Below are 25,141 nucleotides of genomic sequence, written 5' to 3' on the forward strand. Positions count from 1 at the left end.
CGTGAAAGGCGCCTACACCGCTGCCCCCCTCCCCCCACTGGGCCGCTCGGACCACAACCTGATTCATCTGCTCCCCCACTACACACCCAAGGTGAGAAGAGGACCTGTGCAGAAGAGAACTGTGAAGGCATGGACAGATGAGGCCAGTGAGAGACTCAGAGACTGTTTCCAGACCACAGACTGGAGCGTGCTCTACAGTCCTCATGGAGATGACATCGATGGCCTCATGCATTGCATCACAGACTACATCAACTTCTGCGTGGACAGCACTGTGCCAACTCGGACGGTACGGTGCTTCTCCAACAACCACCCCTGGGTCACCCCTGAGCTCAAAGCCCTCCTGAACCAGAAGAAACGGGCTTTCATCTCAGGGGTGAAAAGGAGAGGAGCAGAAGAGAGTGCAGCGTGAGCTCCAGTGGTGGATCAGAAGGGCCAAGAAGGACTATGGGAAGAGGCTGGAGGAGAAGCTGGTTCAGAACAACGCGCGGGACGTGTGGAGAGGACTTAAGAACATTTCTGGACATGGACAGAGTGCCAGAGGGACAGCTGATGGGGACCAGCGCAGGGCGGACGAGCTGAACTGTTACTTGAACAGATTTGACTCTCCCCCCACCCCCTCTGCCCCCTTTCCTGCTCCCCCCTCTTCACACATCCCCAGCCCAGCAGACCCTCCCCTTCCTGCGACACCTTCACCGGCCCCCAACTCACCCACACGAACTACTCCCACCCCCTGCAGCCCACCTCACTCCCCCCCTCACTCCCCCCTCTCCTTCACACCGGACCAGGTGAGGAGAGAGCTGAGGCGACTGAAGCAGAGGAAATCTGCTGGACCAGACGGCATCAGCCCCAGGCTGCTGAGGACCTGCACGGACCAGCTCTGTGAGGTCCTCTGCCACCTCTACAACCTGAGCCTCAGCCTGGAGCGGGTCCCCGTCCTGTGGAAAACCTCCTGTGTGGTCCCAGTCCCTAAAACAGCTCACGCCAAGGAACTGGCCCACTACAGACCTGTCGCCCTCACCTCCCACCTCATGAAGACCATGGAGAGGCTCCTCCTCCACTACCTCCGCTCAGTGGTGAGCTCCGACCTGGACCCGCTGCAGTTTGCCTACAGGCCCAGCATGGGGGTAGAAGATGCTGTCATCTACCTGCTGCAGCGAGCGCTCACTCACCTGGAGAGCGCCGGCAGCGCTGTGAGAGTCATGTTCTTTGACTTCTCCAGCGCCTTCAACACCATCAGGCCGGCGCTGCTGCGGGGGAAGCTGGTGGACGCGGGAGTGGATGGACATCTCGCTGCCTGGACCACTGACTACCTCACTGACCGTCCACAGTACGTGCGGCTGCGCGGCTGTGAGTCAGAGGTGGTAGTCTGCAGCACGGGGGCGCCCCAGGGCACCGTCCTCTCGCCCTTCCTCTTCACCATCTACACCTCGGACTTCACCTACAACACGGACAGCTGCCATCTCCAGAAGTTCTCTGATGACTCCGCCATTGTGGGCCGTGTGTCTGAGGGGAACGACCTGGAGTATCGGTCGGTCATCATGGACTTTGTGGACTGGTGTGAGCGCAACCATCTGTGCCTCAACACCAGTAAGACGAAGGAGATGGTGGTCGACTTCAGGAGAAGGACACTCCCACATCCACCAGTGAACATCCAGGGGCAGGACATTGAAACAGTGGACAGCTTCAAGTACCTGGGTGTTCACCTCAACAATAAACTGGACTGGTCCCACAACACCGATGCTCTGTACAAGAAGGGCCAGAGTTGCCTCCACCTTCTGAGGAGGCTGAGGTCCTTCGGAGTGTGCAGACCTCTACTAAGGACTTTCTACGACACTGTGGTAGCCTCTGCTTTCCTCTACGCTGTCGTCTGCTGGGCCCCGGGCAGCACAGAGCGGGACATGAAGAGACTGAACAAGCTGACCAAGAGGGCCAGCTCTGTCCTGGGCTGCCCACTGGACTCTGTGATGGATGTGGGTGAGAGGAGGATGTTGACCAAGCTCTCATCCATCTTGGACAACAGCTCCCACCCACTGCACCGGACTGTAGTGGAGCTGAGCAGCTCCTTTAGCACAAGACTCAGACACCCTCAGTGCAAGAAGGAGCGCTACCGCAGGTCCTTCATCCCCACTGCCATCAGACTGTATAACACTACTGTGTAGTTGTTATTATGTGCAATATTTATTATCTTGTTCTTGCACTTTTGTGACTTTTGCACTCCTGTTTTTTGTTTTTGTTTTTGTTTCTAAGAGCCCTGTAATGTTAAATTTCTCCTTTGTGAGATTAATAAAGTCTATCTTATCTTATCTTATCTTGTCCTTGATGATATGGGGCTGCATGTCAGGCAAAGGCACTGGGGAGATGGCTGTGGTTAAATCTTCAATAAATGCACAAGTTTACATTGACATTTTGGACAGCTTTCTTATCACTTCAATTGAAAAAATGTTTGGGGATGATGAAATCATTTTCCAAGATGACAATGCATCATACCACAGAGCAAAAACTGTGAAAGCATTCCTTGGAGAAAGACACATCCAGTCAATGTCATGGCCTGCAAATAGCCCAGATCTCAACCCAATTGAAAACCTGTGGTGGAAATTGAAAAAAATGGTCCACAGCAAGGCTCCGACCTGCAAAGATGATCTGGCAACTGCAATCAAAGAGAGTTGGCACCAGATTGATGAAGAATACTGTTTGTCACTCATCAAGTCCATGCCTCAGAGACTGCAAGCTGTCATAAAAGCCAGAGGTGGTGCAACTAAATACTAGTGATGTGTTTTGATTGTTTTTTCTTTGTCTGTTTTTCATGATTCCATATTTTTTTCCTCAGAATGGGGTGATTCCATATTTTTTTCCCTGTGCTTGGTCTATAAAAGTAACATTTACTGACCAGTACAATGTTTTTTCTTCATTTCTTTTAGTTTTTCTGAATGCCAAGGAGTTGCACTTTTGAAGAAATAATAATGCAGCATCTGAAACATCTCTTGCTGCAGACAAGGAAAGCCTCATAAAGTAATCAAGGGAATTATTTTAGCTCAATAATGAATGTGAGTAGAATTTCGGTAGCTGAAATCAAATACAAGTTAGGGACCAAAATGTGAACAATAAACCATTGAGTCAACTGGATTTAGTTACTAAACATTTATTTACTAACAACAACAACTAGACAACAACAACTAACTGTGATTAAATGATGTCTATCAACTAAGAGCACAGCAAACACAACAAGCACAAAGCACTAACACAAAACAAACAATAAGCAGAATGTTAATGACGGGGAAGGAAAGGAATAGAGTTCAATATTACGACGCAATATTGGGAGAATATTACGTTATAATATGGCACTCTGGGAGGAAGGAATTAGAAGACCACACCTGAAAGCAGCCGTAACTTTTAGGAAATGCCAGTGTGAAAATTTGCCAAATGAATGGATTTAGGGAATCTAAGAATTTAGAGGAATGCACCAAGTATTCAGTGATTGAAAGGTACTTGCGTGCCCGTGATGATGATGATGATGTTGACGATGATGCGTGCGGTTCGGTCGGCCTGTGGAAGCGGGTCAGAACAACGGTGGACAGAGTGGAGCCTCAGAGTGATGGATAGCAAGTCGACTTCAAAATTCAGGAGAACTCAAATTGACTCAAAAGAACTCAGAGTGGTGCTATCAAGAGAACTCAAAATGGTGGTTTCAGATGTGGTCTTTTAAAGGGGTGCCTTTGCATATCATTAACTCAGCAGGGGTCTGGTACATCCCCTGTCAGGGAAGGCTGAGGTCCAGAGGTCCCACAGAGTTACATTTTCAGGTAATTTCTGTAACTTTCCAAAATATTGAAATTTGGTGAACATGGTTTATCTAGGAGCATTACTGATAGATAGCTGATTAAAATGATACCAAACATGCTCATATGTGATCGGCAGACAGGTTAAAATTATGACATTGATACTAATCAGGAGGAATAAAATATGAAACGTAAGGCAAGAGGTAGATTTATCACACAATCATTGAAAAGTTCACTTGTTTGGTGAAGTGGATGTACATAAAAGGAGTTTTGTCCAGAATTGGGAGATGATTGTCTTTGTTAGCTTTGAGGTGAGTCCAGAGTTCCTTTGTCGGTGAATGGAATGTCTTTGAAGTGATCCTCCAGGTTTCTGAGCTTCCTCTCTTCTGTGGTTCAGGAATCAGTCAGAATTTTATTGCCCTCAATTTGTTTCCTTTGAGGCTTGATGGTGCTTGGGGTTTTTGAGCCAGTCTCTTGCTAAGACAGGTTCAATACACATCCTGGAGGTCTGTATTGGGGAAATCCTTTAAAGTCAGCTCTCGGCATCACCTCCTGCTGACTTAGTTCGGCGCACATCCATGCCAGTCATGTCCCACATCTGGCATGGTATCTTGGTGTCACTCTTGCTTCGCTGATCAAAAGGAGAGCCCGTCTCCATCCTGTGGCTGCAGAGGAGCTAGGACTCCAGAGCTTAGGTGGAGGAATAAACAAAACCCTGTCCTGGTTCTGTTTCATTGTTGATGATGGCTGGTGGAGCTTACATCTCCCCCCTTTCGAATGATGGCATCGTTGATGTCATCAGGCGCTGGAAAAAGGTCACAAGCATCAACCAGACACAAAACATGGCAATGTAACACTTCCGATCACTGATGTAAACATGGTGCAAGCGAGAGTAGAAAGGAGAGAGAAGAGATTGGGAATTCTCAATGAATGTCAGAGAGTTGTGAGAGTGTTTACTGTTAAATTGCAAGCTGGAGTGGTTATTGGCCATGTCTTGGCTCATTTAACTTAGTCGTGGGTTCACACCTCCCTTTTGGCAGTTTAGGAGAATGTGTGTTTACCATCTATAGAGTGACAACTTTGGTTCAGGAGGTAACTACCTAATGTGGAGAAAGAGTCGAGAAAAATAATATAAAATTCACGAAAAATAAGATAAGAACCTACAAAAAAAAATTCATTACAGTTAAATTTTGAGCAGAGAAAACTAATCGAGGAAGGTAAGAGAAATTATGCATAGAACAAACGAGAGAAAAAAAATAGGAATAGCCGTAATAAAATTAGTCATCATAAAAATGAAAAAAGAAAAATAGAATAATAATTAAAAACTTAATGGAGCCAAACGCGATCCAGAGCAGACTAACTAACCAACATTATCCCTTAGCCTTCCTTTGGGGTAGTTCTGGGCTGGAAGCGTCGGCTGTCTGGGTCATGTCTGTTTCTCTTTCCTACCCTGGCTGGGTTTGTGCGTAGCCAGGGTGGCCTTTGTGAGACTTTTGTTCTTGAGCTGGCTGGATCACGCAGCTGTAGACCTGATCCTGCCTTGGCTTCGGTGTCTTTCGATTTGGTTAATTGACAGCAGACTAGACATCCTTTGACGTATTCTGATACATCTTGCCGCATGTTGGGCCAGTATGTCACTTCACTGAGGGCTTCATGGGTGGCTTTGGCGCTGCGGTGTCCAGCACATGGTGCATCATGGGCGTACAGTAGCATCACCCCCTCTTTGGGCCTGAGGGACCACGAGTTTTGGTGAAGTGTGGACATCAGGGACATAGAGAAGGACACCATCTGTAATTTGTAGTGTAGATTTGACCCGGAGGAAGTCGCGGAGGTCTGGCAGGTCTAGTAGGTCTGATTCTGAGATTGTTTTGGATATAGGATCTGTGAGATGGTCGACAAGTTTGCGTATTGCAGCATCTGTTGTCTGGAGTAATGCAATGTCAGGAGAGGATATTTGGGGAGCCAGATTAAGTAGCGGTGAAGCTTGAGCAGCAAGTGTTTGGGTTCTTTGGTGTGTGACCACATGAAGGGCGGGTGGGATTGGAATTTCCACTGGTCTCCCCGCAGGGCACCTGCTTTGGCCAATGCATCAGTTTGATCGTTGAAAGTCTTGTCAGGTCCTGGAAGACGTGAGTGGCCTCGTTTCGGGTTTAGTCGGACTGAAACACTTTTGGTGTAGGCTGGGAGCATGACTTCTTGTTCACTGACCACAGCGCAAGCTTCTGGGATGGTTTGTCCAGATCTCAGGTTGTCAAGGTTCACTTCATCTGGGTTCTGTTGTCCATGGGAGGCTGTGTAGAGAATGTTGTTGATCGTGTTCACTTGAACAGCCATCCTAACAAGCAAGTCTGCTCCGATGTACATCTGGTGCGGCAGGTGTGCGATGACCAGGAAGTAGTGTCTCATTGGCCGGTTGTTCCAGTTGAGGTCCAGGGCACAGACACCAGTAGCTGATATTGTTGATGCTGGATCTGTACTTAGGGGGAATCGTGCCGATTTCTTGGTGTATGGTATCTGAGGATTGCTCTGTTTCAGCATATCATACAATTCTTCACTGATGGCTGATTTCTCCCCACCCATGGCCGTTATTACATCCGTCACTTCAATGTCATGGAGTCGTATGCCACCTTTTATTTTGGGGTAGTATGTTCCTGGCCTTGGCATTGGAATGAGGGCGCAGAGGAAGGACTCCATGCCTTGGTTCACAGCATCCCACTGAGGCTCGGGGAGCTTGTTTTCCTCAGTGGTGTGGGGCTCTGATTTTGTGACATGACATCCAATGTCCAATGGTTCTGCAGACTTCAGTGGTAGAGGTTCCCGAACCTGGGCCCAGATTTTCAGTCGTTTGAAGTCTATCAGGGGTTCAAAGCGATTCAGCAAATCTTTGCCAATGAGAAGAGGGATGGAGTCAAGCTGAGATATGTACATTGGGTGTACTAGTGTCATTGGGCCAATGGTCAGGTGTACTGGGATTACATGTTCCATCTGTGTGCCCACCGTTGAATAGGCCTGTACATCCAAGGAGCATCTGTTAGGTTGTAAAGTCCTCTTCAGTTTGGCAGCTTCTGTTTGAACTTGAGTAAAGAGTCTGTTTGACATCAATGTTATATCTGCTGCTGTGTCAACGAGGGCTTCAATTGTTAGTGCATCTTCTAGTGTGATTGTCAGGTAGAATCTTCTGGCCACTCCCTTTTCTATTAGGTTACCCAGAAGCTGTGGCACAGGTGCATCAACGCGGACTGGTAAAGCATCTTTGTTATTTAGCTTTTGGTCAGTGTCGAGGCACATGATAAGGATGGCACTATTGGGCACATCGTCTGGCTCTTGGTAAAGGTCTTGATCTGGATCTATTTGGTCTGGGTCCGCTGTGGTGATGTGAGCTTCATTCTGGGTAGGTTGGTGGACCAGTTCCTTGGAGTGGTCAGGGTCAAGTGGTGGTTCATCAGCCTTTTCATCAAGGTTGGTGGACGTGACTGGCGCAGTGTGAGGAGTGGTGTTATTTTCAGCTATGCTCACGAGGATGGATGGTGTCAGTTCTTCCTGTTGTTGCATTGTGGAGACTGGTTGGGTGCTGTCCTCACTGCCATGCGATTCTAGTCATAAGGACTCTTCTTTGTCCTTTGATCCTTTGGGTGGATTTTGCTTGAAGTAGTTCTTCAGAAGTTGTACAAGCTCTTCAGTATCCCCTGCTTCGGGTTTGGATTTGTGATTCTTTGGTTGGTCCTGGTGGTACCGAGGAGGGTCTCTTCTGATTCTTGGGGGGTCAGAAGGCCCTGTGAAGGAGGATGAGGGTTTGTTCTCCGGAGGGTTCCAGTGACAGAGGTGTTTTGGCCTCGACCCTTCTTGGTGCCGTGGTTTTCCCCATTGGTCTCTCTGGGTCCTTGGCCTTATGTGGCTTGAAGTGGGACGTTTGTTATTGGAGGCTGCTTGTGCCCAACCTTCATCATGGTGTTTTGGTTGGTGATGAGTGCCTTCCAGTGTTAGGCTGGGGTCAGGTGTGGCAACACTGAGTACCACTGGCATCTTAGAGGTTTTTTCAGATGCAGCCTTTTGTTTGTTGTGTGCCTTGATAGCTAGGTCACGTAGCTGTTGGATGCTCATCGTACGTGGGCAGGCTATGAGACCCAGGTAGTGGTTCAAGGTTGGGTGAAGGTTCCGGAGGAAGAGAGTTTTAAAATGTGTGTCTTCTTCCATGTTGGGTTCATTCCGGGCCCCGAAGTAGGCTCGGCGGAGGCGGTTGTAGTAGGTTTGTGGGGTTTCCTGTCTACCTTGCTTGACATCTAAGGCGACAGTCAAACCCTGTTCTGACTCTGGATCAGAAAACTCTCTGGTCAGGGCTTCTTTGAATAGCGTAGGGTTGGTTTTGACCCTGTCTGGCTGTCGGTCAAGAAAGCTGCGGACCTCGAGGCTTGACGTTATTCTGATCAGGTAGATTTTATCTTCCGGAGTCGCATAGGTAAGTCTTTGTAGGTGATAGTCGATGTCCTGCAGGTAGGCGTGGATGTCATGGCCACCTGTGGGACTGGGTGTAAAGATGTTGATGTTCCGAGCCACCTTATCTAAGTCTCTGGTTGTTATTTCTCTTCGTGGTTGGGTCCACCTTGGAGCACTGAGCTCGTCCTGGTTGTCGTCTATGGGGTACTGACGACTGTCAATTGGGAGCTGGCTCTGATGTGTAGCACTTCCAGGGGCTGCTCCTAGGCTGTCAGGTCGGGTCTGGAGGGCATGACTCTGCTGTGTGACAGTGGTGTCACTGGTCGGTGCCTCAGTCCGAACTCCTGCTTCACTTCATATGACATTTTTAGTTCTCTTTTTGTCATTTCCATTTCCTCCATGTTGGCTTCATGCTTCTCTTTGACAAGTTGGAGTTGGTGTTTGCAATCTTTTAATTCTTGGGTGAGGTGTTCTCTCTGTTCCATACCTTCTTCTAGGTGCCTTTCTAGGACCTTGATCTGACACTTCTTGTCCTTGAACTCCGTGTCAGCATGGGCTAGTAGCTTTTCGGCTTCAACTAGCCGTCCTGTGAGGTTCTCTTTGGCTTCGTGGGCTATTTCTTCTTGGTGGTCTGCCTCAGTTTTGAGGTCAGCGAGCGGCCTTTGTAAATTTTCCACTTCATCTTTGGCTGTCTTTTGTTCATCTTGTCGTTGAGCTTTCAGGCTCTGGATTTCTGTCTCGAGCTGAGTGATGCGACTTTAGGGTTAGGCATTGATTTGGTGATGGTTAAGGTTAGGGTTAGGGTAAGGGTTAGGAGTTAGATATGAATGGGAGTCAATGGTAAGTCCCCACCGGTATAGAAAAACAAACATGTGTGTGTGTGTGTGTGTGTGTGTGTGTGTGTGTGTGTGTGTGTGTGTGTGTACTTGTACTTGCTACATTGTGAGAACCATTTTCTGCATTTAACTATCAAAGTGAGAACATTTTTACAAAGTGAGGACATTTTGACCGGTCCTCACTTTGAAACAGCCATGTTTGAGGGTGAAGACTTGTTTTTAGAGAACAGGTATGAATTGAGGTTTGGTTAGGGTTAGGGTAAGGATTAAGTTTAGGCAATCAGTTGTGATGGTTAAGGTTAGGGTAAGGCTCTAGGAAATGCATTACGCCTATGGATGTCCTCACTAAGATAGAAGTACAAACATGTGTGTGTGTGTGTGTGTGTGTGTGTGTGTGTGTGTGTGTGTGTGTGTGTGTGTGTGTGTGTGTAGGTGAGGGGAAGCCAGACAGTCATGTCCCACATCTGGCATGGTATCTTGGTGTCACTCTTGCTTCGCTGATCAAAAGGAGAGCCCGTCTCCATCCTGTGGCTGCAGAGGAGCTAGGACTCCAGAGCTTAGGTGGAGGAATAAACAAAACCCTGTCCTGGTTCTGTTTCATTGTTGATGATGGCTGGTGGATCTTACAACTGAACATTGCAATGTCTGGATTCTTTCTCATCATTTTAGCAAAATTGCTAAAAGTGGAGTGGTGGAACACTTTAATATTTCAAAATTTAAAAAATGACATTTCCTGCTGCTAGGTGGAAACATTTCTCACACTGTCAACCAGCTCATTGTAACACTGTAAAAAATCGTGGTGGCCAATGTTTTCTCACTAAACTCAATACTCCATTACATGTGAAATATGCAAATATATTACTTGTAGTTTTTGTGAGGTAAGAACCCAAATATTACCCAAGATGACAACTTTCTTACTGTAAGCAGTCGCACACTAAAAGACACCGTGTCTTGAGTCTGATAGTGTTTGGGCTTCACAGGTTTGTGGGCTGTTTGGCTCAGAGGAGACCCAGCAGAGTTTACAGAGAGAGGAAGAGGAGCAGCAGCCCCAGGAGGAGGAAGAGCAGACTCCAGTTCCCATGACTACCAGGCTGCGTAAGCAGGCTGAGAGACAGCGCGAAAGGGAGAGAGAGCAGACAATGACGGAAACAATCACTGTTTCTGATGAAGAAGACGTCAGCTCTCCGTCTCAGTGGAACATGGAGCAAGTATTTTCATATGTCAGCACCCTGCCAGGTACTACTATCACTACTGCTTTAGTACTGCATCTGTCACCTAGGAATGGCAGATATGGCTCCATACTGTGTCAAAAGAAATTCAGTTGTGAACTTAATTACCCATATTATGAAAAACTGATTTTAATTTGAGATCAATCATAACATGACAAACAAGAACAAAGTGATATTTAGTTTGTATTTTAGACCAGTTATTTGTCATTTAAAGAACAGTTTTTATGTTCAAAGTGAGTAAAAATGTGACCAAAAAAAACAACTGAAATTGTGTGGAAATTCAGAGGGTTAAGGAAAAGATGTGAGAGATTGCGATTGGAGTCTCTACCAGTAGAGATTGCGATTGCAACCTCTACCAGTAGAATTGGAGTTTCTACCAGTAGAGATTGCGATCACAGTCTCTACTGGTAGAGACTCCAATCGCAATCTCTACTGGTAGAAACTCCAATCCTACCAGTAGAGATTTGTCAGGGCTAAGGTTAGACTTTTAAGGTTAGGGTCAGGGGTCAGGGCAGGGGTCAGATTTAAAGGTCAGGGTTAGTTAAGGTTAGGGTCAGGGCAGGGGTCAGATTTAAAGTTCCATCTCTACTGGTAGGATTGGAGTTTCTACTGGTAGAGATTACAATCGCAAACTCTACTGGTAGAGACTCCAATCGCAATCTTTACTGGTAGAAACTCCAATTCTACTGGTAGAGACTCCAATCGCAAACTCTACTGGTAGAGAGTCCAATCGCAATCTCTACTGGTAGAAACTCCAACTCTACCAAATCGCAGTCTCTACCCTGACATATATATTATACTTAGTCTGACTCGCTGGATGTAGGTCAGGCTAACAAGACCAGGCTCCTATTTAAATTAATAAGGAGAGATCATTTCAACACTCTCAGGGACATAAAAAACAGTTTGTATAGAATCAATTCTGATTAAAACTGACTAAGAAGTTTGGTAACTTTTGCTAAAAAGGTTTAGAAAGTAATATAAAGACCATAGTATGTGAGCGACACATAAAAACATTAAAAGAACACAGGCTACACACTCTAGTAGCAGAAACCTTTCAGTGTGTTTCTGTCCTTTCTTCTGTCCAGGTGGCTTGGATGTAGCCGAGGAGTTTCGCTCCCAGGAAATAGATGGACAGGCTCTGATGCTTCTCACTGAGGATCACCTGGTCAGCACCATGAACCTTAAACTGGGACCTGCGCTCAAACTCTGTGCCCATATTAACTCTCTGAAAGATGCATAAACAAGTAACATTCCTGCTGTCTGAGAATGTGTCTGTGTTATCTGGACCAGGACAGAGGAAAAACAAGGAGACAACACGGAGCACCACTCACCTTTAAGCTCTTTATTTTGTATGTTGCAAAGACAGTTCAGTCACACAGAACTGAAATCATGAACTACAGCTCTCCTGAGACCACTGCCAAGATTTTCTGTAAGTGCTAGTGTCCCATACACACCAGAGTTGATTTCAACACAAAGATGAGCAGTTCTTTCTCTCAACCTGTCTTTATTTAATTGCAGTGATTATAGCAGTGGGCTGCAGTTATCCATTTGTTTCAAAATGTTTTTAAAAATACTTTGTATCACTTATACGCAAAGAGAAAAACTGACCAGTTTACACTATCACACATATATGGTTGCTGTACACTGTCAAAGTTTACAAAGATGACAGATTATTGCTCATCTTGGAGATGGAATTTTATACATTTATCATCAGAAAACGGTCATAATGAACTATGAATGATTTCAAGGTTATTTATTATTAATTATTGTCACAATTAATATACAAATAAACCCATTAAAAAAAACAATATTTTACTTTTGTCTTTACGTAGATAGGATTTTTTAAGTCAGATTCTAAGGGAAATTCAAGTGCATTTCTTTTTTCTATTCTTATCTTTCACCTTTGATACCTTTAGTATATTTTGCTTATAATACTTTGTCAGATTTAAATCGACCATTATTTTTCTATTGTGCTATTGCTACTGTTATCAAAATATAATCTCTAAATACTAATTCTTTTCAATTCTGCAGCTGCAAACAACAGATTTATGAGACAAACACCCAGATTCTTTTTCATTTTTATGCTCTTTCAATGCTCCATGTGAGATTCACACTGAAGGCATTTTTTTTTTTAAATATCTCATGTATTTTGTTGAACCACCACCAGAGGGAATCCTTCATACCAATTCTGTTGAAGGCAACACTGTAATGAGCAGAGTACATTTTGACATCAGAGTAGTATAGCTACACACAGTAACAACACACAGCTTGTTTCAGTGATAACTTTATGTTTATTTGTAACAAGCCCAGACACTTAGTTTATACAGTTCTTTCTTACACCAAGAGACAGATTAAAATATATTTTAACATTGCTATAATCATTTAAGTGCAAATGAGTACATATCTCTACTGAAAAATACTACAGACTCTACAATATGTTTTCTATGCTATACATAGGGAATGTGCTAACTGGATGTGAAACTTATCAATGGAACGTTTCAAGTGTGCAGCAATGGTCTGAACGCAAACATCAACAGAGTTACAGTATAAAGAGATTGCTTCCATGCACACTATTTGGTTTTCATGGGCGCTGTGCAAAAGTTGTTACATTTTAAGACATTGAGCAATATCAGTGAGATAGAAATGATATCGACAGATCAGTGCCCACAGAAGCAATGAGGTCAATCACTTTACAAGCACTGTAAAGACAAGTTTATACATTCCCAAATCTGTCATTGCTCTACTTTACAAAATCATAAATTAACTTTCTTGCTATTTTCTGGAATGTTTCCTGCGAAAAACAAACATGTAATTTGATGCTAATTATAGGTCAAATAGTAATCAGATCATCAGACAATACATTTCCAGTCAGTTCCAAATGCTAAGCTAACTTGAGAGGATAGCAAGGTAGCTAAACAACTCAGTATATATAAAAGAAAAAATTCCAGTCACTTTTTCCAAGTAATCAAAAATTAAAACAAATTCAACAATCTCATATGTTTCTCTATTTTACCTGAAATTAGTATTATAATCTAAATTTTTGCATCCAGGAAACATTAAAAAAAACATTATCTGAAAATAACAGACATGTAAAATAAATTGTTACTATAAAATGTCCTTTTGTACTGTGCTGAGTTAGTGCTTATTGCATTTTTTATAGTCGACAATCTGTCCACAGATATGAAGGAATTTTAATGTCAGCTGAACTCAAATGTAAAATGCATTTAAGCACATGAATAAATTCCCCTGGAATGCCGCGCAAACCCTTATATTAATGGCATATTTTGTGAAACTCTCACATTACTGGTCAGCAACCTGAGGCAGAAATGAATGAGAGGACATTTATGTCTTTTCAAGCACTAGGAAATTAAGATTTGTTTTTAAAATGATAACCAGACTAAAGCAAACATAAAAGACACTATCTATCTGCAAAAGAAGCCAACATATTTAGTGATTACAGCTGAATGACAGTACATAGAATTGCTAAAATTCTGAAATAAATTCTAAAACACAAGAATGAGCCATTTCATGAGGGAATGTCTTCAGCATATGATCTTTCTGCTTCTCACTCCTTCTCCCAAGCGTGACAAAAATAGCAGAACATTTATTCTGATGGGCAGCAGCAGCATAGCTTATGATGACAACTGACCCACTCAAACTCCACTGTGCATTACACAGGCAGAGAAGACGGGCAGGTGGATACTTGAGGAATTCAAACGTCATTTTGGGATCTCAGCCCAGCTCAGGGCATGCTGCCAGAGCTAAGGCCGTCCCTCTCCAATGATATTGACTTGACCAGCTCCTCCACCCAGTGGACCTCAGAGGCCACCTGCTCAGCCAGAGCCTCGTAGCGGTTTTCCAGGCGCCCAAATTTGCGCTTCAGGATGTTGGCAGCCTGCATAGTGTGCCGGGCATCCTCCTGGCACTTCTTGCGCTGGGCCTGTGTGCGCTGCAGCTCTTGGCGGATGTGGTTCAAGTCGCTGGAGATGCTCTGGTTCTCCTCCTTGTACCAACCTTCCTTCTCCTCGTATATCGACAGCAGTGCCGCTACATCCTCCCGGCAAGAGCGCTGATTGCGCTCCAGCTCTTTCAAGCCTTCCTCTGTGGCTGCGATCTCCTCAAGCACCTGGGAGAAGCGCTCAAAGTTGACGTAGGTGTTGTTGGGAGGCATGCTGGAGTGAGACTTGATGGTGTACTCCTTCAGGCGAGTGGTCTTCAGACGACGGCGCTCAGGCTTGTGGTCTCTGTCCTCCTGACGTACGTTACGCCTCTTAATCACCTGGAGAGGATAAAATGTGAAGGTAAGAAAAAAGGATGGTATTTGATGATATACTCTGAACAATGATGACACTTGAGATGATGTCTGAAAATTAAAGATGTGTAGCTTTATTGTATAAATCCTTCACAACAATAAACATTTTCTGTCAGGATTCCCAAAATTTGCTTTGTAAAGGAATTGTGATGCACAGCACCTGAATGTTATGCTATATACTGTACAAATAAAAAATACAAATTCTGGTTAAAAAAAACCAACCTTAATCCAAGGGTGCTCAAGACTGTCATCGATGTTCATTCTCTTCCTACAATTAAACAAAAGTCCATCAGAAAAAGACCAAGCAGTATTTTCTCTATTTTTATAATAAAAAAAAATATTTATATAGCGTCACGAAAAAGAAAGTGAAGAGGTGCTCTACAAATATTTTAAAAATTAATTAACATCAGTTTCTCCTCCTTTAAAAGGAATTTTTTTCACCTTCGAAAGATAAAAAAAAAAAAGAAACTGAATGAGGTATGAAGATATGATTACTTGGGATCCTTGACCAACAGACGGCGTATGAAGTCTTTAGCCAGCTCACTGGTGTTGCTGAAATACTCCTCATCGAAGTCGTAGTTGACAGCAGATATGTTGGTCAGAGTCTCCTGTTTGGTCTCGCCCAGAAATGGTGAAGCGCCACTCAGTCTAACAGACAGAATCTTTGCTTTAGACCACACACGATGAGGAGGACTAAAGTGAGTTCTGTTTGTACTAATGTCAACGAGTATTTTGATGTGAAGCATTACTTACAGGATGTATGTGATTACTCCGATGCTCCTACAGAGAAGAGAAGATGAATGAAAACTGTCAGCCGGGTTTGTATACAGCTTCAGAGGGGGGCAAAAAAAAACCAAAAACATGCTGACATCTTACCACATATCCGCCTCCAACCCAAGTGGCTCATAGTTGACTATTTCTGGAGCTGTAAAGCACAGAGGAAAGAACACTATAATTTAAACCAGATGTGATCTGAAGCACATCAACTTCAACTTTATTGTCATTCAGCAATGTTAAACGAAATGACGTTTCTCACATCCATTCACAGTGCAGAAATAAAAGCAACACTACAAAAAATTGAGAATAAATATAAAGCAAAATAAATATATGATCAATTAGAAAATGACTAAACTAAATAATGGGTTTAAGCATACATCAAACACAATCATACTCGCTAGTGGGGTGATAATGAGTGAGATGAATAAGACTGCAGTTTTGTGTTTGGAGGTAATGGGTGTGTGTGCAGGTCTAGGTGCATTTTGGCTGCAGGGTGTTCAACAGTCTGACTGTCTGTTGGAAGAAGCTGCTGCAGAACCCTGATGTGTGGATTCTGATGCTGCATAGTCTCTTTCCTTATAGGACGGCAACAAACAGTCCATATGAGGGGTGGAAGGGGTTCTTAAAGATGGAGTTGGCCCTGTATATTCTGCGTTCCTTGTAGATGTCCTGGACAAGCAAGAGGGAGGCACCAATGATCTTCTCTGCCATCTTGACCACATGTTGCAGAGATCTGCAACCCACTTCTGTGCAGTTTCCAAACCAGGTGGTGAAACAGCCAGTCAGGACAGTTTCCACAGTGGCCCTGTAGAAAGTGGTCAGGATGGGAGTTGGAAAGCTGGCTCTAGTCAGTCTCCTCAGGAAGTGCAGCTGAGGTCATCTGTGATGTGCCACCCCAGGAATTTAGTGCCTTTGACCCTCTCGACTGTGGAGCCATTGATGTTAAGTGGACAGCAGTCAGCCGGTGGCCTCCTGAAGTCGACTACTACCTCTTTAGTTTTGTCCACATTCAGAGTCAGGTTGTTGTTGCTGCACCATCTTACCAGGCGTTCCACCCCCGCTCTGCTCTGCACATGACAATCCTGTTACAACATTAACTCACAGGTCTGCATGGACACTTTCTGGTACATCTGACTATGCTATGTAGTGCTATATAGCCAACAGAGGGCCAGGACAGCTGGCTGGTTTGTGATGACAAAATTAAAAGAGACATGAAAAGAATAACAAATGCCAAATTGGAAGCATTTGCATGTGGTAGACATCCACCACTGTAATACTTTAAGCGAAGTGAATTGAATATTTTGGAGATCACATGCTCGTCTTACCAACAAACTCTGGTGTTCCAAAGATGTTCTTGAACTCGTTTCCTGCTTTAATCTGATGAGCGATCCCAAAATCAATTAGCTTGATCCTGGGGTTCGGCACGCTCTTGTCCAGCAGCATGATATTCTCAGGCTGCAAGATAAAACAAAATGACTATACATTAATGCGTGGAAAGACAGAAGGTTTTGTATTAATGTCCATAACCTATTAATTACTAGTATTTTTTTAATCACTGTATTATTGCAAATAATCAAGTAGGGAAGTTTCATGGAGATATGAAGTTCAAAATGTTACCCTATTTACTTGCGTTGTCCCTTTATTAAACAATAACCTTTTGGCAAAACAGCAGAGATGCCATATAGCCAATGGCAATTTTCTGGTCTCTGTATCAACATTGCTAATTATCAGTCATTGACTTTTGTGTACTTTTAACCCCAAAATATATTACAATTATTGCTATTATGTTATTGATGCAAAGACATTTTGCCTAAAATAACTTGTTTCATTTTCCCCTACATGCAGCAGGGCAGTCTTGTGTGTTGGCTTTGTTTCATGGAAAACATCTCAAAACACAGAAGTGCCAGATACTTGCAGGATTACATAAACTTCTGCTGACAACTAAACTGAACTTCTCGCTAGCATGTGATCTGCCACTGCAGGCCCACGCTTCCCCACAGATCGCTAACCTTGAGGTCAAAGTGAGCAATGCGTTTGGAGTGGAGATAGTGAACGCCGTCCAGGATCTGCTTAAGAAACTGCGTGGCCTCCTCCTCAGTCAGAGATTCCTTCTCAGCCAGGAAGTCAAACAGCTCCCCTCCGGACACCAGCTCCAGGATCAGGATCACGTCTGTCTTGTTTTCAAAGATGTCATGTAGGGTGATGATGTTGCTGTGCTGGATCTCCCTCAGGATGTTGACCTCACGCTCGATCTCTTCACGGCTCACCCCCCGCCGGCTGGACGACAGTCGCCGCTTCTTGATGAACTTGGCAGCGTACTCAATGCTGGTGCTTTTCTCCTTACATTTACGGACGATGGCAAACTGTCCACTGCAGACAGGAAAGGTCAGAGTGATATTTAAAACATACCAATGACTCAAGGCAATGAACCTATGTTACCTTATTTCACAGAAAGCTATGCTGCTTCCTGTTTTTCTGACCGTTTGATAAATAAAAATGTTTATTATGGTTGACTGAAAGAAACATCAATTCATAAATATAGTTTAAAAACAGATATTTTAAAAAATATTACCAATTCATATCATTTTGGCATTGTCTAAAACAGGGGCATCAAACATGCGGCCCGCGAGCCAAAAGTGGCCCACCAGAGGGTCCAATCCGGCCTGTGGGATGACTTTGTGTAGTGTAAGTGTAAAAATTATAGAGAAGACATTAACTGCAAATTACAAAGTTGTAAAACTGTATATTTAAAATAATTTCTAGACCTTGACAAGTTGTTTTGAACATAAAGTAAAATACTAAATTGTTCATTGTTCTTTCGTCATTTGTGCCTCGTTCTTGTAATACAGGGTGACACAAAAAAACGGGAACTTTTTAACAAACCAATAAAACCAAGAATGATGGAAGAAAAATATTTTATTCATAGTAATTAAAACATGCCATTTAAGAAACAATGATGGAATTTTCACTTTTTTCAAATTACTTCCTGTAGATGGCGTCCTCCTGTACGAACGCATTCTTGAAATCTACCTGGGGCTATCTCAAGAGTAAAGTGTACACGACTCAACCAAGAACTCTGGATGAGTTAAAACAGAATTCAGGATGAAATTCACAGTATCCCAGCTGAGATGTTGCAGCGGTCAATGAGAAATCTCAACAGCAGATTTCAAGAATGCATTCGTACAGGAGGACGCCATCTACAGGAAGTAATTTTTAAAAAAATGAAAATTCCATCATTGTTTATTAAATGGCATGTTTTAAGGTTTCAATTACTATGAATAAAATATTTTTCTTCCATCACTCTTGGTTTTATTGGATTGTTAAAAAGTTCCCGTTTGGGTCACCCTGTATTTTGTCTTGTTTTTGGTCATTTTTTTCTGACTTTTGTTGTTTGTCTCAAGTTTTTGTCATTTTGGTTGTCCTTTTTGTCATATTTTTTGTCACATTGTGTTTTGTTTTATGTGTTATTTTTGTCTGACTTTTGTCATTTTCATCAGAAACTAAAATACTTCATTGTTCATTTTCAGATATCTGAGACTAAATGTTTTGTTCTTTTGTAGACACTGCGATTAGGATGTTTTAATGTGTAAATGATAAATTAAGGCATAAAGTTTTTGAAATTGAACTTATTTTTCTACTCTGACTCTCTTATTTTTTTTACTCTGACTGGTAGTTAAAGAGCTCCTCGGTGGCAAGGCGCCAGGTGTGGACGAGATTCGCCCTGAGATGATGAAGGCTCTGGACACTGTTGGATTGTCTTGGTTGACACGTCTATACAGTGTCGCATGGGCATCGGGTACAGTACCTGTGGAGTGGCAGACCGGGGTGGTGGTCCCTATTTTCAAAAAGGGGGACCGGAGAGTATGTGCTAACTACCGGGATATCACACTTCTCAGCCTCCCCGGGAAAGTTTACTCTAGGGTGCTGGAAGGGAGGCTCCGACCGATAGTCGAGGAGCAATGCGGATTCCGTCCCGGTCGTGGAACAGCGAACCAGCTCTTTACCCTTGCGGAGCTGCTGAGGGGGTCATGGGAGTTTGACCTGCCAGTCTGGTGTTTTTTGGATCTGGAGAAGGCCTATGACTGTGTCCCCCGAGGGGCATTGTGGGGGGTACTACGGGAGTATGGGGTACCGGACTCGTTGCTACGAGCCGTTCAGTCCCTGTACGACCAAAGTGAGAGCTGTGTCCGCACAGACACGTTTCCAGTGGGTGTCTTCATGGACAGGATCTCAAGGCACAGTTGTGGTGGGGAGGGTGTCCAGTTAGGGGGCCTCAGGATCGCATCTCTGCTTTTTGCAGATGATGTGGTTTTGCTAGCATGCTCAGACCGTGACCTACAGCACACACTGGAGCAGTTTGCAACCGAGTGTGAAGCGGCAGGGATGTGAATCAGCACCTCCATGTCCGAGGCCATGGTTCTCTGCCGGAAACTGGGGGATTGCTCCCTCTGGGTTGGGGGGGTGGGGTTGCTTCCCCAAGCAAAGGAGTTCAAGTATCTCGGGATCTTGTTCACGAGTGATGGGAAAATGGAGCGAGAGATGGACAGGCGGATTGTTGCGGCGTCAGCAGTAATGCGGGCGTTGTACCGAACCGTTGTGGTGAAGAGGGAGCTGAGCCGTAAAGCGAAGCTCTCGATTTATCAGTCCATCTACGTTCCAACACTCACCTATGGTCATGAGCTTTGGGTAGTGACCGAAAGAACAAGACTGCGGATACAAGCAGCCGAAATGAGCTTCCTCCATAGGGTGGCTGGGCTCAGCCTTAGAGATAGGGTGAGGAGCTCAGACATCCGGAGGGAGCTCGGAGTAGAGCCGCTGCTCCTTCCTATCGAAAGGAGCCAGTTGAGGTGGTTTGGCCATCTGATTCAGATGCCTCCAGGGAGACTTCCTTTGGAGGTTTTCCGAGCACGTCCGTCTGGGAGGAGACCCCGGGGTAGACCCAGAACTCGCTGGAGGGATTATATATTTTTCTTAATTTCAGGTTGTTCATAATGTTTTGTAAAAAGATAATTCTTTAAATGTAAACATTTTCAGAATAGAAAGATTTAGAATTGTGGTTGTTTATAGGTTACTATGCTCTGATTTTACTGTTGTGGTCCACTGGAGATCAAATTGGGCTGAATGTGGCCTCTGAACTAAAATAAGTTTGACATTCCTGATCTAAAACCTTCTTGGGCACACCAAAAGTAAACATAATTAAGTTTTTTTTCCTGCTTCAAGTTATAATAATGAATTCTTGACTAGAGTGCATAAGTTACATCTATACACTGGTCTATGATCACTTGTGATGAGGAGCCATCATTATTCTGACATGGACTAGCCATTGCTTGCCAACATTTTTGGCTACTGTTCATATCTACAATGGGGCCACAAGTAGTAACGTAATAAAACCAAAGAAAAGCATTTCTTTCCGAGATTACTTAATTTAAGAGATTTTAATAAGTCTGAATCGGTGCAAATATCAGATAATTCACAATAAGACTGAACAATCTAATCAAATAAATGTGAATAAAACGGTTTATCATGAATACCTAATTTCTTTTAAACAAGTCAAAAAACTACTTCGGCATTGAGAACATTTCAACTGGTTTCCACAGAGACCAGCTTGTGACCCTTTGTTTCTTGGTGCATAGGAACAACAACAAAACTTGAGTTTTGATTATATTATAAAAATACTGGAAATATGTTGATGTAGACAGAAAACAAGTGAAATACTCTCTACACACAAGCATAGGGGTGTCAAACTCATTTTAGCTCAGGGGCCACATTCAGCACAATTTGATCTCCAATGGGTCGGACCAGTAGCCTAGCCGCGCTAGACAACCCACGGCAACGAATTTAATTCTCTGCCAGGGTGGATCTAGTTACCCTCCATAAGGCTCGAGGCTGGATTCTCCTAAAACTGGCCGGACCAATCACCATGAAGTGTAGAGTCAGAAGGCGGGCGTAACGAAGTGACGACAGAGGCGTGACGATTCTGACAGAAACAACCGGCGCACAATAAGCAGTTATCTTTCGACTCGGCTTTGGCCACAGCCCTTAAAGATTTGAAGCTAAAATTCAACTTGAAAGATAAACAAAGGACGGCACTTAAGTGTTTCATTGAGAAGAAAGACATATTTGGACTTATGCCGACGAGCTATGGCAAATCCTTAATATACCAGTTGGCTCCGCGGCTCCGCTGGTTGGGAAGCTAATGGGACTTAGCCACACAATCCGCCGGTGCTCTCGGAACCACGTCAGCCTATTTGTTGCGTTGATGGGTTGTATACCTACCCAATTGCTGCAGAGGGATTTGATAGACAACCTTTTAGCCCTCCTCCCTCTCTGTCGAGCTTCCCTAGACCCTTGTGCCGTCAGAAACATGGGATCTAGCATGGCTAGGCTATCGGACCAGTAAAATCAGAGCATAATAACTTATAATCACAACTCCAAAATTTTCCCTTTGTTTTAGTGCAGAAAGTACATTCTGAAAATAATCATAGTTAAAGAATTATCGTTTTAGAAAACATCATAAACAACCTGAAATCTCTTTAGAAAAAGAAGTTCAATTTCAACAACATTATTCCTCAGTATATCATTTACACATTACAACTTACAGATTACAATTTATTTACAAAGACACAAAACATTTTGTCACAGGTATCTGGAACTGAACTATGTAGTATTTTACTTTATGTTCAAAATGACAAGTCAGACAAAAAAAAGCCAAAACAACAAAAACAAGAAAAATGGACAAAAACATATAAAAAATTACACGAATGACAAACGAGACAAAAAATGACAAAAGTGAGAAACAAAATGACAAAAAATAGATAAATAACACTAGCAAGACAAAAAAAACACAAGCAAGACAAAACAAAAGACAAAACGAGAAAAATGAGAAACAAAACGACAAAAACATAAGACAAATGACAAAAGTCAGACAAAAATAAAGACAAAATATGACAAAAACGAGGCACAAAAGAAAAAAACCCAGAACAATCTAGCATTTTATTTTATGATCAAAACAACTTGGCATGGTCTAGAAATCATTTTAAATTTACAGTTTTTACAAATTTAAAATTTGCAGTTAATGCTCTCTCTTACACTTTACAAAGTCATCCTGCGGGCTGGACTGGACCCTCTAGAGAGCCGGTTTTGGCCCGCGGGTCACATGTTTGACACCCCTGCACTAGCAGAATGTTTTTACTTGTTTAAGAAAACTTTTAGGACTTAAGTTGTTTTAATTAATGATGTAGTAACAGTTAAAGTTTTGCAAGTATTTTATGATCATACTGAATTGGAACTGATCCGCTTTATTGAAATTAAAAATTAATCAACAGATTAGCTAGAGATTAAACTGGCTGTTTGTTATTTGAGTAGAAGTAAGCTTAATAAGTGACTGAAGTTGCTGAAAGTAAAACCATCCAAACAATACTAGATGTATTTCTTCAAATATAGATAATGGAAATCTCTGTTGTCTGTAACCATATTACAAAATAGCCACACAGCAATCAAGAGGACATGGTTTCAAAAAAAGGCAAACGGTATAGAAGATTATGGGCACAAACAATAAGGTCATCATGCATGTATGACAACAGCACATCCCAGTGCATGACAAAGCAGGGAATTTAATTTGCACCCATTTAAAGTCTGAATACCTTTCTCAGCAAACACACACACACAGTACCCTCTGCATTAGAGACACCACACCACAGCAGAGGGGGAAAGGCACATTGAAAAGCAATGATGTCATACTTTTGTTGCATCACTGCAACAAAAGTATGCTGCAACACTGTTTAATTGCTAGAAATGTGATGACTCATTCACAAACTATCCAGCACAGCAAAAAAAAAAAAAAAAAAAGATATTAAATAAAATGTAATATTTTGCTAACACATTAAGTATTTTGGCCTTGTTCGGATCTCAGATTTTGGATCGATCGCAGCTCATACCTGGCATCAAAATATCAAAATGTATATCAAATAACTGTGCGTGATCTGCACAAGTGGTCTGTTTTTAATCTATGGAAGACTACAAGCTCTCATAATCACCACCTGTGCTCAGCTATTTCACTTAAAAAGAATTGCTGCAGAACCTGGAATGTTGCTGTAATAATTTATCTCACCAATGAAAATTAACAATCATGCTATGCACGCTCTCCAATAAAAGGACACCACATGCACAGTACCGTTCAAAAATGTGGGGTCACCGAGAAAACTTCATGTTTTCCATGAAAGCTCATACTTTTATTCATGTGCTAACATAGTTGCACAAGGGTTTTCTAACCATCAGTTAGCCTTTCAACACCATTAGCTAAAACAATGTAGCATTAGAACACAGGAGTGATGGTTGCTGGGAATGGGCCTCTGTACCCCTATGTAGATATTCCAAAATTCAGCTGTTTCCAGCTAGAATAGTAATTTACCACATTAACAGTTTCTTGATTGTATCTATGATTCATTTAATGTTATTTACATGGAAAAAATGCTTTTCTTTTAAAAATAAGGATATTTCTAAGTGACCCCAAACTTTTGAAGGGTAATGCATGTGCTAAATGACTACTCTGTGACAAAACTACACTCGCACAACAGCACTATTAAGTGTTTTGGGTGCACTGCATTTAAAAAAACTGGGACACCCAAGACACATGTGAGGGTACAGTGCTAACAGTGCAGACTACGGCAGAGGCACTGCCCAGATGCTTTCAGATGCAATGTGCTTTGTTAAATAAGGACAACATACCTGCCCAACTCCTCTCCCATCTCATAATACAATTCAACATCCTCCTGCCTGAAGCCGGCCATGGTGTAGAGACTCTTAGATGACGGGATGATGCCTTGAGATTAGCTGCTATGAAAAAGAAAATATATAAACTACACAAAGAAAGAACAGACAAGACAGAATAAAATATAATGACATATTAGCCGTCTAGCCTGTGACAGAAGTCTGAGTTACAAGCCACGATTAAAATGTTCTCCCCACATTACGGTTCTCCTCTCAGTATCTGTCCATCTTTCCTCCTTATTTGGCTCGAGTCAACAAACTTGAGTTTTCAGTCTCTCTGCTGATGCCAGACTACTGCATTCCTGTCCTACTTACATCATCTCCTGCCCTGGAACAGCTAACTCTGATATTAAAGGGACTGGGCTTTAGCTAACCTTCCGACTAGTTTACTTTGAAAGCGTATTTCATGTGACTAAACTACAACCACACTGTAAAAATACATTTATAATAAAAAAAATTCCAGCTTGTAACAGATCGGGAAAACGTTAACGGATGCTGAAAAGCGACTCTGCCGCTTACGTTACGAGCAGGCACCAGAGTCAATTCTCGAGGATCATCATCATCATCATCAAGCAATATGAAGAACACTGCCACATACACAAAAAGAAACTCGTGCCACAGGTGAGAGCTATTAACCTTACGGACTTTCAACAAATGGAAAAGAAGAAATTATGGAAGCGACGAAGGGAAGACAGCTAGCTTAGCTAATTGACTAGCTAAAGTTAACGCACTGTATAAACACCGGCTCTCCTTGTTTTGACAGAATCAAACGCACTAAAAATACAGTGAAATACTGACATCAAAGTAAACGCATAACCACATAAACATGAAGATTTCACTACAGCAGATACTTACAATCCGGCTGGCTACAAGTGCTGCATTCCTCTCCCTGTAGTTGTGTATAAAATGATAGACTGAGCAGCGTCAAGCTAAATGCGATATCCCCCCCTTAAGCTTCCGGTCCAATATATCAGGATAAATGTCTTATGAATGTTTAAACACTCCATG

General features: G+C 43.0%; 2 protein-coding genes across 14 annotated transcripts in view; one reads left to right on the forward strand and one right to left on the reverse strand.

Moving 5' to 3' along the window:
- The window catches only part of phc3 (polyhomeotic homolog 3 (Drosophila)), a 94,663-nt gene extending 82,580 nt beyond the window's left edge, over window positions 1-12,083 (forward strand). For all 11 annotated transcript variants that reach the window (XM_051953326.1, XM_051953331.1, XM_051953334.1 and 8 more), the window contains 2 exons: window positions 10,027-10,282; window positions 11,361-12,083. In XM_051953326.1, the coding sequence (XP_051809286.1) occupies window positions 10,027-10,282; window positions 11,361-11,515 (411 nt within the window). In that variant the 3' untranslated portion in view covers window positions 11,516-12,083. The remainder of the gene's footprint in view (window positions 1-10,026; window positions 10,283-11,360) is intronic.
- Window positions 12,084-12,543: 460 nt separating this feature from the next.
- On the reverse strand, window positions 12,544-25,111 carry dapk3 (death-associated protein kinase 3). Of its 3 annotated transcripts, none has more exons than XM_022216628.2 (9): window positions 24,989-25,111; window positions 24,092-24,199; window positions 17,374-17,734; window positions 16,690-16,819; window positions 15,464-15,512; window positions 15,341-15,367; window positions 15,083-15,235; window positions 14,810-14,855; window positions 12,544-14,554 (listed from the first exon to the last, which is right to left on the reverse strand). In XM_022216628.2, exons 2-9 carry the CDS (start codon window positions 24,151-24,153, stop codon window positions 14,018-14,020), a joined length of 1,365 nt encoding a protein of 454 aa, XP_022072320.1. In that variant the 5' UTR covers window positions 24,154-24,199; window positions 24,989-25,111; the 3' UTR covers window positions 12,544-14,017. The 3 variants fall into 3 exon arrangements, with proteins under 3 accessions (XP_022072320.1, XP_022072321.1, XP_022072322.1); XM_022216629.2 differs by having other exon boundaries at window positions 24,092-24,196; window positions 24,989-25,093; XM_022216630.2 differs by having other exon boundaries at window positions 24,092-24,222; window positions 24,989-25,078.
- Between the last annotated feature and the right edge of the window lie 30 nt (window positions 25,112-25,141).

This window comes from Acanthochromis polyacanthus, chromosome 9 (assembly GCF_021347895.1).
Source record: "Acanthochromis polyacanthus isolate Apoly-LR-REF ecotype Palm Island chromosome 9, KAUST_Apoly_ChrSc, whole genome shotgun sequence".
NCBI lineage: Eukaryota > Metazoa > Chordata > Actinopteri > Pomacentridae > Acanthochromis > Acanthochromis polyacanthus.